Source organism: Acipenser ruthenus, chromosome 3 (genome assembly GCF_902713425.1).
Source record: "Acipenser ruthenus chromosome 3, fAciRut3.2 maternal haplotype, whole genome shotgun sequence".
NCBI lineage: Eukaryota > Metazoa > Chordata > Actinopteri > Acipenseriformes > Acipenseridae > Acipenser > Acipenser ruthenus.
The window spans coordinates 107,165,745-107,181,309 of record NC_081191.1 but is presented as its reverse complement, the minus strand read 5'-3'; the positions used below and the strand labels follow the sequence as shown (position 1 = coordinate 107,181,309).

The 15,565-nt window shown below is 37.3% G+C and overlaps 1 protein-coding gene across 4 annotated transcripts in view; it reads left to right on the top strand.

Moving 5' to 3' along the window:
* The window catches only part of LOC117394873 (cadherin-18-like), a 250,425-nt gene that overhangs the window by 209,836 nt on the left and 25,024 nt on the right, over positions 1-15,565 (top strand). For 3 of the 4 annotated variants that reach the window (XM_033993548.3, XM_033993545.3, XM_033993549.3), the window contains 3 exons: positions 4,989-5,156; positions 6,677-6,864; positions 14,111-14,364. In XM_033993548.3, coding sequence (XP_033849439.1) covers positions 4,989-5,156; positions 6,677-6,864; positions 14,111-14,364 — 610 coding nt within the window. The remainder of the gene's footprint in view (positions 1-4,988; positions 5,157-6,676; positions 6,865-14,110; positions 14,365-15,565) is intronic. The other variant, XM_059020744.1, reaches the window with a different exon arrangement.

The window sequence follows — 15,565 nt, the reverse complement described above, 5'->3', positions numbered from 1 at the left end:
TTACACGCCTCATAGCAAATCAGATTGCCAGACTCTTTCTGTGTGAGAACCATATCGACTAAATCCATTAAGGCTGTCAAAACAACAATATGACACACAGCACTTGTGTTAAGAGTCACCACACTCACATTTTGTTAATTACAGTGTTTACAGCTTAGAAATACTTCAAAATACGTTATCTTCAGTAATGATTGCTTTTCCAGTAAGCAACCCACCATCTAATTGGTTATTTGAGCAAACGACCATCTATTAGGTTATTTAACATACCGTAGAAGACAATGTTGTTCTTTGTTATTAACTTGAACTAAAGTTAACTGCGTCGTCATTTTCATTTAATATACTGGCACAAGAGTCTCTGCTGACTTAATTAACTGCGGTGATTAGAATTAGATTGGAGTTGTAGTTTTAAAGTTATTTTGATTATAATGTAGATTTTAGTGGCGTGTTTGAGAGAATATGAAGCCAAACACATGGAAGACTGCCAAGATGTGATTTTGTTCTGATTGGTTGTTTTGAAAATAGACTTTAGCACACTAGGCTTAAATTCCCTAAACACTGGTCTTGTCAGCAGGGGATAGCAGCTCTCACTGTTTAGTGAGTTCATCCTTGTTAAAGGTGTCATTGCTGAGGTTTACACATGTTCTTACCCTGCCCATCACATCTCGTTAACTATGCTAAAAGCCTAACCTGGATGCAGCTCAGTTATGGCTTCAAGATGCACCATTGAAGTTAATTAGACTTTTGTGGCTTCAGGCTTCAACCATAGCTATTTTTGTATTGTAAGTTATATTGTACTTTTTTTGCATTTTATATTTTATATTCTGAATAAGTATTCCACTTTCTAGAATTCTATAATACTACATATTAAAAATACTGTAAATGTACTAAATATTTTAAAAATAATAATAATTAAAAACAAGGCAAAATCCTGTCCAAGCAAGTACACATTTACTTGTTTTTCATTTACTTTTGAACATCAAGTTTCTGTTCTATAGCTGGTTGAGCTGGTTCATATAAGGCTGATATGCTTGGCTAATTTCACCTTTATTTTTTTCCCCTGAAAGGCATTCATGTCAGTGGTAAACAAACATTAAAGTAAAGTAGTAGGGTTCCCTTAACTTAATACATCCTCCAGTCTAGTTCTAGTTGTTAATAATGTAGTATCTGCATGAGTTGTGGTTTGATAACTGGGTTGATGCCGAAGTCACTGACATAGACACAAATGTATTTATGGTCCCCAATCCAATCCTATTCTCTGCAGTATACTACTCACGTGGTCAGCACACTGAGAGTAAAACAACCCAGGGACATAACATAAAACCAGTGGGCTAATTGAGCCAGTTTCCAGTGGGCACACTACAGCCAGTCATATCTAATAAAAGTGTTATACTATTACATGTGCTGAATTTCATTACTCAGGCTTGCTTATTTCTACTAAAAGTTTACATGAGTTGGAAATGTTACAGAATATGAGTAATGGTAATCAGATTTGTATAATTTCCCTTTATTATGAAAGATAATGTGCACAACTGTAAAATGAGCCTCGGGATAAGAATCATTGTGTGGTTTGTATGTCACACACTGTTCAGAAGTCTTTCTGAACCTCCCCCTTTCTGAAATGTAAGGATATTCTGATAATGAATAATGAATTATTAGAATAAATATGATACATGAACCAGGCTTTAATTGGCAGCACACAGAGCATAGTTGTAGTTAACACCATTGTGGGGCATTGGTAGCATTTACCAGGCCAACACTTGTTACAGAACCAGATGTTCCTGTGATGAATCACAATAAACTACTGACCTGGCCTAACCCTACTGCAGAAGATAGAACCTAATTATTACAGCATGGTTGGGAGTCTCTTTAGGTTTGTATTATTACTTCTGTTTATATATATATATATATATATATATATATATATATACAGACGTGCTCAAATTTGTTGGTACCCTTACAGCTCATTGAAATAATGCTTCATTCCTCCTGAAAAGTGATGAAATTAAAAACTATTTTATCATGTATACTTGCATGTCTTTGGTATGTCATAGAATAAAGCAAAGAAGCTGTGAAAAGAGATGAATTATTGCTTATTCTACAAAGATATTCTAAAATGGCCTGGACACATTTGTTGGTACCCCTTAGAAAAGATAATAAATAATTGGATTATAGTGATATTTCAAACTAATTAGTTTCTTTAATTAGTATGACACATGTCTCCAATCTTGTAATCAGTTATTCAGCCTATTTAAATGGAGAAAAGTAGTCACTGTGCTGTTTGGTATCATTGTGTGCACCGCACTGAACATGGACCAGAGAAAGCAAAGGAGAGAGTTGTCTGAGGAGATCAGAAAGAAAATAATAGACAAGCATGGTAAAGGTAAAGGCTACAAGACCATCTCCAAGCAGCTTGATGTTCCTGTGACAACAGTTGCAAATATTATTAAGAAGTTTAAGGTCCATGGAACTGTAGCCAACCTCCCTGGGCGCGGCCGCAAGAGGAAAATTGACCCCAGATTGAACAGAAGGATAGTGCGAATGTTAGAAAAAGAACCAAGGATAACTGCCAAAGAGATACAGCTGAACTCCAAGGTGAAGGTACGTCAGTTTCTGATCGCACCATCCGTCGCTTTTTGAGCGAAAGTGGGCTCCATGGAAGAAGATCCAGGAGGACTCCACTTTTGACAGAAAAACATAAAAAAGCCAGACTGGAATTTGCTAAAATGCATATTGACAAGCCACAATCCTTCTGGGAGAATGTCCTTTGGACAGATGTGTCAAAACTGGAGCTTTTTGGCAAGTCACATCAGCTCTATGTTCACAGACGAAAAAATGAAGCTTTCAAAGAAAAGAACACCATACCTACAGTGAAACATGGAGGAGGCTCAGTTATGTTTTGGGGCTGCTTTGCTGCGCCTGGCACATGGTGCCTTGAATCTGTGCAGGGCACAATGAAATCTCAAGACTATCAAGGCATTCTGGAGCGAAACGTACTGCCCAGTGTCAGAAAGCTCTGTCTCAGTCGCAGGTCATGGGTCCTCCAACAGGATAATGACCCAAAACACACAGCTAAAAGCACCCAAGAATGGATAAGAACAAAACATTGGACTATTCTGAAGTGGCCTTCTATGAGTCCTGATTTGAATCCTATCGAACATCTATGGAAAGAGCTGAAACTTGCAGTCTGGAGAAGGCACCCATCAAACCTGAGACAACTGGAGCAGTTTGCTCAGGAAGAGTGGGCCAAACTACCTGTTAACAGGTGCAGAAGTCTTATTGAGAGCTACAGAAAATGTTTGATTGCAGTGATTGCCTTTAAAGGTTGTGCAACAAAATATTAGGTTAGCGGTCCCATCATTTTTGTCCATGCCATTTTCATTTGTTTTATTATTTACAATATTATGTTGAATAAAAAATCAAAAGCAAAGTCTGATTTCTATTAAATATGGAATAAACAATGGTGGATGCCAATTACTTTTGTCAGTTTCAAGTTATTTCAGAGAAAATTGTGCATTCTTCGTTTTTTGTGGAGGGGTACCAACAAATTTGAGCACGTCTGTATATATATATATATATATATATATATATATATATATATATATATATGTATATATATATATATATATATATATATATATATATATATACAGGGGCTCCCGAGTGGTGCATCCGGTAAAGGTGCTCCGTGTGGAGTGCAGGATGCGCTCTATAGCCTGGACGTCGCTGGTTCGAGTCCAGGCTATTCCACAACTGACCGTGGAAGAGTGCTGCCAGGGGGCAGCGCACAATATTTATTATTTTTGTCTTCATATTTTCAATTCATAAAAGAGGATTAATCTGGGGTATTTGTATATGTTCAAATATATTCGGCTCGTAGCAAACAAATAAATACATAAAATACAACCCACAGCTAATAACGAATCCTCTCCACGTGTAAAAAAGTTTTTGTTTTCAGTTGATTGACATTCGCAGTAGCCAATGAAATCATAGGATATGCAAACTTAGAAACGTGGTTGGCTGTTACGTTAAGTCCCAGAAAAAATGCTATCTGATGGTTGACAGGGAATTTCATTGACAGAGGTTTTCCGTGACTCGAAATTTCAGTGACTGAGGTTTTCCATGACTCGAAATTTGAGTGACAGAGGTTTTCCGTGACTTGAAATTCGAGTGACGGCGGACACAAAATACAAATGATACCTGATACAAATAATGGCTGACATAAAAAACACATGAGGGATGACAGAAAAAATGATTGAGAAATGACGACTGATCGCCAAACTTAATGATCCATGACAAAGAAATTCCTGATAACTGACGCTGAGACGTGAGAAATGTCGATGTCCTAATATGGACACCATATATTACAATGCCTTAACAGCAAGTATCAAAGTATAGAAACATTTTACTGAATTTTTAAAGTTTAATGATGCCTAAAGTTCTGTAATGTGTCAAAGTTGTACTGAATTGTATTCTTTGATTTTCAAAGTTTGTATATGATACGTTTAATTACAGTATTTCATTACCTTAACTGTAGGTGTTAAAGTTTTACTGAATTGCATGAATTTAATTATTTGTAAAGCTTTGTGATTTTGTATGCTTAATGTGATAGAATAGGTTACTAGCGATATATCATACAGTAGGTACTTGTGTATGGTAACTTTATTCTATACATTATTAAAGGTACAGTAATTGTTATTAATATCTGTTTCCATACAAATCAATTATACGAAAAGTATTTCCAACAATATCACTATATCAGTGGTGCAAAGAAAGCACTTGATTTTTCTTTATTCCAGGGAAATTGGCCTTACTATACCGGTCAAATATCAGACTCAAGGGATGTGGATTATTTTTTTTTTGTATATTGTGTAGAAAAAAATGAAAAATCCCATTTTGGAATGTGATCTATATGACTTTCCATATGAAACTAAATGTTACATTGTAGTTCAGTCCAGTACTATTGATCTCTGTCTCTTTCTATCGGACAGGTGTCATCAGGACTGCCTTAGCCAACATGGACCGGGAAGCCAGAGAACAGTATTCTGTTGTCATTCAAGCCAAAGATATGGCCGGACAGATTGGAGGACTGTCGGGGTCGACTACAATAAATATTACTCTAACTGATGTGAATGACAATCCACCCAAATTCCCCCAAAGTACGTCCCAACAAGGGTAAACTAGTAATCAGTGAAAGCTTAGTCAGGAAGATAAAATGCACTATACCTTTTAAAATGGAACTATACCAAGTAAGAACAATTTGTTGTAGTTGAGACCTTATTTTCACTTCGACTCACACACAGTTTTTTTTTTCTTTATATAATTTCTGTCCTTTTGTAAAAGGTAATGATTTGTAGGCTGTTAAATACGCATCACTGTGACAAATTGTAATGTCTTGGTTAACAATAAAAAATACAGATGTTTACTAAAATGGCAATTTATACATCCATATGTTAAAATAGATTCCTCCACTAAAACAATTGTATATAGAGACAGTAACTTTTATCCTAACATCTATTGAAATTAATAATCTACTGTAACTCATCTAGGAATCATTTATTCAATATTACTAAGCATAACTTAAATTGCATTATTCCCTGCTGGTACTGAACCAAAATCGTTCATCAAATATACTCAACTATCTTTATCAAACATTACAATGTTATTTTAAGCATATAAAAGAAGTGCAACATGTAGACATATCCTTCCATTTTAGACTTCAAGGGAATCAGAGATGTGCCGAGAGTCACAACAGTCTTTCATGAAATTACCTTCCAGTGAAAAGATTCTCAAAGGTCTTTTCTCTGAAGTGTAATTTTCATAATTTTCTCTTATAGGAGAATTCCGTTGCAAATGTTACCACTTAAGGACATTTAAAAGCTCTTGCGTAAAATGTATGAGTTGTTTAATGATAGTTTTTAACTCTTATTTTATATACAAATCTGTACAAGATTGCCTACTGTTTCCTCCTTAAAATGAGAGGCCAGTAATTGCAGAGTCTGACATGTTTAAAGATTAACTTAAGATGACATTTTTAATTGTTAAAGAAAAACATGTAATACTGTGTAGAGATATTTTGTTTAATGACAGTGGATCCCTTTCATTTACCCTTTCAAATCAATATACATTTTAATATGCAGACAGAGCTACTGTACAAGGCCTTGGCAGACATTGTTTTCAATGAAAGTAAGGTGAAAGTATGAATAGGATAAAGAGCGACTGCCATATTTAATTACATGCCATTCTCTGTTTGCAAGCTGATGTGTTTGTGTCATGAACCTCCCTGCAGCTTCCACAGTAAACAGTATTCTATGTCATTTTTTGTGACCTTGAATACTTCTATGACCATAAAATTGGAGCTGCATTATGAGGTCAGTAGCAATATATTCCCTGGGCTCTAATAGAAAATGATACTGTAGGCATCACTGTCTATACACATCTTTAAGAGCAGACATTGACCAAGCATTGCTGTCACATGTTTACATTATTCTGATGCATAATCTTTACTTTTACAACAAAAGGCTGCCTTGTTTCATTTCTTTACATAACATGCAACACAAATACTACTCCAATACAAAATAATCTGAATGTTATAGATTCACATGACTTTGTTACTTTTCACTTTATTATTAGTTTTTTGAATAATAAACATGTATTGAATGTGATCCTATCTCTACAGAAAATTATGAGCTGTATGTACCAGAATCTGCTGAAGTTGGCAAAGCTGTTGGCAAAATTAAGGCAAATGATGATGATACTGGAATTAATTCAGAGATAAAGTACATCATCACAAATGGAGATGGGGCCTCGGTTTTCACTATCTCAACTGACAAAGAGACTAGGGAAGGCATCATTTCACTGAAAAAGGTAGGGACTCCCATTTTAGATGGCTTTTATATTATAACAAATGCTGTATAACATACTTTTGGGCTCTTCTTTAAATAATAATGCAACAACAATAATCAATATGAAACTTAATTTAATATACCAAATTAAACCTTTAAAATACTTCATTAAATGCCCAGTCATGAAACATTGTATTAACATTATTTAAAATAAGTTATTGAGACTACCAGATTCTGTGAATATTCCATCTGTCTGTCCAGAGATCCATCCACTCTACAGTTTTCATATACTGTAGGATAACCACTTATCCAATTGTGATGAAACATGGTATTAACTTTATTTAGCAAAATGTATTAAGAATATGAGATTCTGGGCATATAGGGGGAATGTCTTTTTTTCTGTCCATCTGTACGTCACACTTACATTTTTGCATATATCTGCAGAACCGCTTATCCAATCTTCATGAAACTTTGTATTATCATTATCATTATTATGAAGTTATTGAAAATATCAGATTCTGGGGAAGGAGGGGGGTTTGTCTGTCCGTTCATCCATCCTTGAGAATCGCTTACCAAATTGTGATTAAATATGTCCTTGCTAATTCTTATTCTATACTATGCTGACATACTGTTGATATACAGTGCCTTGCATAAGTATTCACCCCCCTTGGACTTTTCCACATTTTGTAGTGTTACAACCTGGAATTAAAATTGATTTAATTGGGATTTTTACCATTTGATTTACACAACATGCTTAAAACTTTGAATGTGCTAAATATTTTTTATTGTGACACAATTTTTATTTGTTTAATTAAACAAACAAAAAAAAATGTTGGTTGCATAAGTATTCACCCCCCTGAGTCAATACTTGGTAGAAGCACCTTTGGCAGCAATTACAGCTGTGAGTCTTTTTAGGTAAGTCTCTACCAGCTTTGCACATCTGAATCCTGCAATTTTTGCCCATTCTTCTTGGCAAAATTGCTCAAGCTCTGTCAAGTTGGATGGGGACCGCTGGTGAACAGCAATTTTCAAGTCTTGCCACAGATTCTCAATCGGATTGAGGTCTGGGCTTTGACTGGGCCATTCTAAGACATTCAGGTTCTTGTTTTTAAACCACTCCAGTGTAGCTTTGGCTGTGTGTTTAGGGTCATTGCCCTGCTGGAAGGTGAACCTCCGCCCCAGTCACAGGTCCTCTTGCAGACTGAAACAGGTTTTCCTCTAGAATTTCCCTGTATTTGGCTCCATCCATCTTGTCCTCAATCCTGACCAGTTTCCCATTCCCTGCCGATGAAAAGATCCCCATAACATGATGCTGCCACCACCATGCTTCACCGTGGGGATGGTGTTCTCAGGGTGATGAGCAGTGTTGGCTTTGCGCCACACATAGCGTTTTGCGCTAAGGCCAAAAAGTTCAATTTTGGTCTCATCAGACCAGAGAACCTTTTTCCACATGTTTGCTGTGTCTCCCACATGCCTTTTGGTAAAATCCAAACAGGATTTGATATGGGTTTTTTTCAGCAATGGCTTTCTTCTCGCCACTCTTCCATAAAGCCCAGCTTTGTGGAGCATCCAGGTTATAGTTGTCCCATGGACGGTTTCTCCCATCTCAGCTGTGGATCTCTCCAGCTCCTTCAGAGTTACCATTGACCTCTTGGTTGCTTCTCTGACTTATGCCCTCCTTACCTGGTCACTGAGTTTTGGTGGACGGCCTTCTCTAGGCAGAGTCACGGTTGTGCCATATTCTTTCCATTTTTTAATAATGGATTTAACGGTGCTCCGGGGGATGTTCAAAGTTTGGGATATTTTTTTATAACCCAACCCTGATTGGTGCTTCTCCAGAACTTTATCCTGGACTTGTTTTGATAGCTCCTTGGTCTTCATGATGCTGTTTGTTTAGATATGCTCTCTAACAAATTAAATCTGAGATCATGTGACACTTTAATTGCACACAGGTGGACTCCATTCAACTAATCATGTGACTTCTGAAGGCAATTGGTTGCACCAGAGCTTATTTAGGGGTGTCACAGCAAAGGGGGTGAATACTTATGCAATCAAGACTTTTCAGTTTGTTATTTGTAAATAATTTTGAAAAATATGTAGATTTTTTTCCCCACTTCGACATTATGGACTATTTTGTGTAGATCAGTGACAAAAAATCCTAATTAAATCCATTTTAATTCCAGGTTGTAACACTGCAAAATGTGGAAAAGTCCAAGGGGGGTGAATACTTATGCAAGGCACTGTATCTCATGGTCATCAACATTTTCATTATACTGATGGCTCTAATTTTGAAATTACAGCCGTGGCAGGGGATGTACGTTACTGATATACTTGTTTTGTTGAGATTGAGGCAACATTATTATTATTATTTATTTCTTAGCAGACACCCTTATCCATGATTGGTTAAAGGCTGTTTGCGATGTTAAAGGTAATATTACAGGTCAACGGGTTAAAACAGACAATCTCACTATAAAGGATTCTATCTCTGATCCATTTCCTGAACGTCTACACAGCAAATAGCCATTCTGAATGGGGGAAGCCAGACCCTGTTAAAGTATTATCCCGAAAAAATACTGCTTTGTATTATTTATTTTTATTGTGGTTTCATATGTAGTTACATTGCTTAGATAGTTGACAGAGGTCTTGCAACAAGTTGATTTACATGATCTGAGGAAACCTTGGGGTTTTACTTTATTCTTTCACTGCACATCTAGTAATTACTGAGAAAATGACCCTAATTCTCTTAAAAAAAAACACGAACAGTCCAGATGTCATGAATTAATACAACAGGGTATTTATGATTAGGCACTACAACTTTTATAATCAATGCAACACATGTGCACATTTAGACATAAATAGATAGAATTAAAAGCTCCGACATGTTTTAGTTTATAGGATATTCACAGTCTCTAAACCTAAACTTGGAAACACTTAGGGGTAGATGTACTAAAGTGTTGTGCCTGTCACAATAGTCGCAAACCAGTTGCAAACGAGTCGAAAGTCTGGGGTGAAATGCACTAAACAAGCGCAATGCTGTTACTGACTTTTTAGATAATTTGCTTTGTGGCAGCAGTTTTTCTTTGCGGTTCAGCCTAAGATGAATATGTAATTATGAGCATTCCTGCATACATTTGCAAATCAGGGTTCTTAAATATTATAATGAGATATACTAAAGCTGCCGGCAATTGCGACACTTACAATTGCATCAATTTGTTAAGAACTTTTGAAAGTACATTTTAAACAGTCGCAATTGTTGCTGGCATTTCCCAGTCTGCTTTTTCTCGTGCTTTGCCAGTTGTGTTCAGTGCATTTTTGAGGTGAACACACAAGTACCTATTTTGCCTTAAAAGCAGGGTGTACTCACAAGCCTTGAAAACAAATTTCTATGAGATTTCTGGTTTCCCCAAAGTGAGCAATAGACTGCACACATGTGCCGCTAACTCCTCCAGCTCATTCTGAGCATCTCAATGGAAAAGGGGTCTTTTATTTGTAAAATCTCCCAGTCTGGCAACCAAACAATAATCCTCCGGCAATACACACCAATGTGTAAAGCACTGTGTAGTGTTGTTCCGGGTAGTGCTGGCCCAAGGCGACAGCTCCGGAGATGTGTTAGCTGGCTAGTGAATTTACAAAAACAAAAGACAATTACTAACAGCGACAAAAACAAACAAAACACTCACTCTTTTTCAATACAGATGGGGAACTCTCCCAGTCCTTCTAGTTCTTTGTCTCTCTGAACCAAGCGAAGGAAAAGATTTACAATTCTCCGTCCCCTTTATGCTTTCACGCATGACCCCTTGGTAAACAAGTGCAGCTGTCTCTACTGTCTGCAGCTGCTACGTCGTTTCCCTTCCGGGTCAATACGTTCCTGCAACGGAGTCTCACCTTCTTCCAGACTGACCGACTTCCTGGCCCGGGGAAAGAACTGTCAGGCCAGCCCGTTCAAAGACTTCCCCTTTCGCTGCTTAGAGCCCTCACAGGTCGGGAGGAAGATTTACAACCAAAATTCATTATATTTCTGTCACAGTAGTCTAACCAAAACACATTATTTTTATTTCAGCGCAATGATTTACATTTAAAATACAATGAGCACTATAAATGTATGTGTGCGATATTACTGTACTGTACTGTAATGTATTGTTTTTAAACCTGACACCTCCTTTTGTCGGACAAACATGCCCGGTTTAGCGAGGAGCTAAAAGTATTAAAATGAAGACAGAACAGAATGCATTGTACAGATGATTGTTAGATTTTAAAAAAAAGGTGATTCTTGCATGTATAGGCGTTATCCTTTGGGCACCCTGTGCTGCAGCAAACTAAACTCCCGCTATTTATTCAAAACAATGTCGCATGACTCTCGCAATGCTCGTTAAGATGATGCAACAAATATTTAAACTAGTATATTGTGGCTCTTTTCATTAAGATATTTTCTCTTAGTACATTTGACAAAATGTATACTTAGCAAATTGTTGCAACGAAAATGCAAATTGCGGTATGTTTGCGCTGCGACTGGCCCATCTTAGTGCATCTACCCCTTAGTTTCTTAGATTTGACGAAATATAACCAATGACAAGCAGCAGCCTGATATAATGACATAAAGTAGAGACAGCAAGAGAAAATCCTGAACTGCTGATTTTATAAGATTTGGTGACAACCAGTCAGAGATGATCCCTCAGGGCTCTGTCCTGGGACCCTTGTTATTCTCCCTGTACACCTCACCCCTTGAAGCTCTTATTTCCTCTTTTAACTTCCCCCATCATTTCTTTGCTGATGACACCCAGATTTTCTTTTCGTTCCCCTCCTTTACCCCTGACCTTGCCGCCCGTATATCAGCTTGCTTGGTTGCTATCCAATTTTGGATGGTGCGCCGATACCTCCTCATCAATCCATTAAAAACTGAAATCCTTTTCTTCCCTTCCCGCTCCTCACCCCCACCCTGTCCCACTATCTCATTCCCTCCCTTGTCCCTCATTCCATCCCCCGCTGCTCGTAACCTCGGCGTCATCTTCGACTCCACCCTCTCCCTCTCTGATCATATCTCGGCCATAACACGCACCTGCCATTTCCATCTATTCAACATCCGCAAAATACGCCCCTCCATTTCCCTTCCTGCTACTAAACTCCTGGTCCACTCTCTCATCTTCACCAGTCTTGACTATTGTAATTCCCTCCTCCTTGGCCTTCCCTCTTACGCTTTTACACCATTACAACAAATTCAAAACGCCTCTGCCCGTATCATATTTAACCTCCCCCACTTCTTTCATACTTCCCCTCTCCTCCTCCAGCTTCACTGGCTCCCTGTCTATTATCGCTGCCTGTTCAAATTCCTTACCCTTGTGTATAAATCTCTCCATGGTCTTGCTCCACCTTATCTGGCTGCATTCACTATTGTTCCTCTCTGTCCCACCCTCGCCCTGAACATAAGAACATAAGAAAGTTTACAAACGAGAGGAGGCCATTCATCCCATCTTGCTAGTTTGGTTGTTAGTAGCTTATTGATCCCAGAATTTCATCAAGCAGCTCCTTGAAGGATCCCAGCGTGTCAGCTTCAACAACATTACTAGGGAGTTGGTTCCAGACCTTCTTTTTCCCTTCTGTTCCTTTTCCCTTCTTGCTCCTCTTCATTGGAATAGACTCCCACTTATCATAAAACAGTCACCCACACTGCATAGTTTCCACTCCTCCCTCAAAACGCATCTCTTCTCCCTAGCCCATCCTACTGCTACTCCTGGCCCGTGATCTCCTGTTATGACCCTGCTTCCCTGACCCTGACCTAGCCTCTGGCCCTGCTTTCATTCAAGCAACTATTTTGTCTCCCCACCCTAGCCCAATAAACTTACATTCTTTTCATCCATTTTCCTGATTGTATCGCTTTGTTTAAACTTGTAAAGCGCCTTGGCTAAAGGTGCTATAAAAATGTAACTATATAAATCAAATAAATGATCAGTAGACACAGGGTGGGATTCAGTGTTGCCTTCATTTCCTAGAAGCTTCAATTACATCTTTTGATTTTTATGTAAAAATTACCCTCTGAAATGCAATTACCTCTTCATTCTACATATTTAATATTATTATGTTGAACAAGTCATGTCAGTGTTGCCAACAAGAGAATTAATCAAAGTCTCACATTATTTACATAAGCAAGGCCCTCAGAGGAAAGAATCTTGCATCCACAGAGCCATAGAAGCACAGCATTTACCACCCCACTGTGTAAGTTTACACCTGTAGGAACAATCTAACTTCTAATGTTACGGAACTAGCTAGCAAAATCAGAAGCTCTAAAAATAATATCCTGCGTTATTTATTTTATTGTTAGTATTTTTTTTTGTTTGTTTGTTTTAAGGGGGGAAAAACAGGTGTTTTCTGAATAAGGTCAATAGTCTCACAGTGTACATTTTGGATTTGCTTATGCTAGGTAATATTTTTTAATGTAATCCTAAATCTCACAAGGATCACTAAAACAGGTTGAGTTATTAGCAGAACTGACAAGAGCTGGCATTGACTGCCTCCCATATCCACATACATACCACACCATATTTTTTATGTTATGAAAAAGGTTATAAACCTGTGAACCTGATGTTGGTCTAATGATATGAGGATTTGGTCTTCTGAAATTACTGGTTTGCCTAACAATGCATTTTTAAATATGTTTCATTGTCAGAAGCCCAATATATATTATATATATCTCCAATATATATATATATATATATATATATATATATATATATATATATATATATATATATATCAAAACAAAACCCTAAACTAACAAACTGGGCAGCTAAGCATCTTACCAGTGTCAAAACATAAAATGAATACAAACAAAACAATAAAAGGTTCACACAGTACCTTTTTTCTCACTCTTCACTGTGACAGCCTCGTTTCACATAAACTAGAGACTGCCCGGAACAAACATTTCTGCAGGTTTATATACCTGCCTAATTACAGACAGGTGATAATGATTAAAGGCTGGAGCTGGGTGAACCCCATCCTGGCTCCCTCCCGTGGCATTCTGGGGGTTGTAGTCCTGCAGCTCCCTCCTTGGACTACACTTTTTCTCCCTTCCTCCACCCAGTCTGTCACAATATATATGTGTGTGTGTGTGTGTGTGTGTGTGTGTGTGTGGTCGTTCTGCAATCCGTCTCAAACCTTTCTGTGACCACCAGTTTAAGAACCAATGCTCTACAGTATGCCTCCCACCTTCAGCATTATCAACCAAAGCTTAAACTTGTGATATTTAACCGTTTTGCTTATTGTTTACTTCACAGCCACTGAACTATGAGAAAAAGAGAAGCTATATTATCCACATCGTAGGTGCAAATACACACACAGACCCTCGGTTCTCACACCTTGGACCATTTAAAGACACAACTACTCTGAAGATCATAATTGGAGATGTTGATGAGCCGCCTTTGTTTTCAATGACTTCTTATGTGATGGACGTGTATGAAAATGCAAAGATGGGGACCCTGGTAGGAGCAGTCACAGCACAGGACCCTGACCGTTCTAACAGTCCGATCAGGTAGTCGTGGTGATTAATGTTTTTTTTAATCCTGAATATCTGCATCTTTTGAGGATTGAGTTTAAATTAATATTTAATCCCTCCCAAAGATTGATTGTATCAAGAAAAGCAATTTGTTTCACGATGAAAAATAAATATTGACATGCATATTGACTATGTTCAGCAGCATATAAGATAAATGCAGCAATTATAGAAGATGGGTAGCTGGAAAATGGGTAAAATCGATGCAGGACAGAGCCGTGGAAAATTTGTGTTTTTGTCAATACTGTATACGGTATTGTGGAATAATATTTGTTGAATAAACATGTTATTTTCAAAAGCCTTTATTCACATCACAAATGACGCTACCTTCTACTTGCATTCAGCTATGCATGTCACAGATAGTAGTCCATGGAGTTTCTTTCATTCTGTTGCTCATTTAGCATGTTCTTATCAATGAATGCACAAATCAGCTTCTTTAAAAAAGAACAAAAAAAGTCCATGTTCTCTTTCCGTTATTTTCAATTCAATAGCAGCACTCATAATTGGTAAACCATAATTGATATACAGTATGTTAAACTTTTTGGAAAACAAGGAATTAGCAAAATAATTGAATAAATGAGATAAATACTGTCGGTGTCAGATGTGCAGTTTTGGAAACAAACAAGTTATAACACACATTTATTTTCATTTTAAAACATAAACTGGTACAACTTGAGGTTGAAGGAAGCTCTTCTGGGTCAAAGGATGTTACTGGCTGAAAGCATGCCATTCAATAGGGGAAGGAGGTGATTGGTTATTGACAGGAAAGAAGCCAGTGAAGGGGTGGGGACACTTTCAACACCAAGGTTTTGCACTCTAGGAAGTGCAAGACAGTCTAAAAGCATAGTTCGCAAACAGATTTATTTAATGAGATAACATGTTTTAAAATGGAAATACATGTTTGCTAAAAAAAAAATAAAGTGGTTCTTTCAAAACTGCACATTGGGACCTTATACAATGAATAGATGTGCATGGTGCAGAACATGTATTAAACTGTTTTGTTAGCTAAAAGGTTCACTTAAGATTCATACATTGCATACATAATCCACTTTCTGTTTAAAAGAATAAGAAGCAATGAGATGCAAATTGTTTAAAACTTGATTTGTGTTGTTTGGCAGCTTGCTTTGTTTGTCAAAATAATCTTTGAAATAACATTAATATTTGATAATAAAAAAAGGAC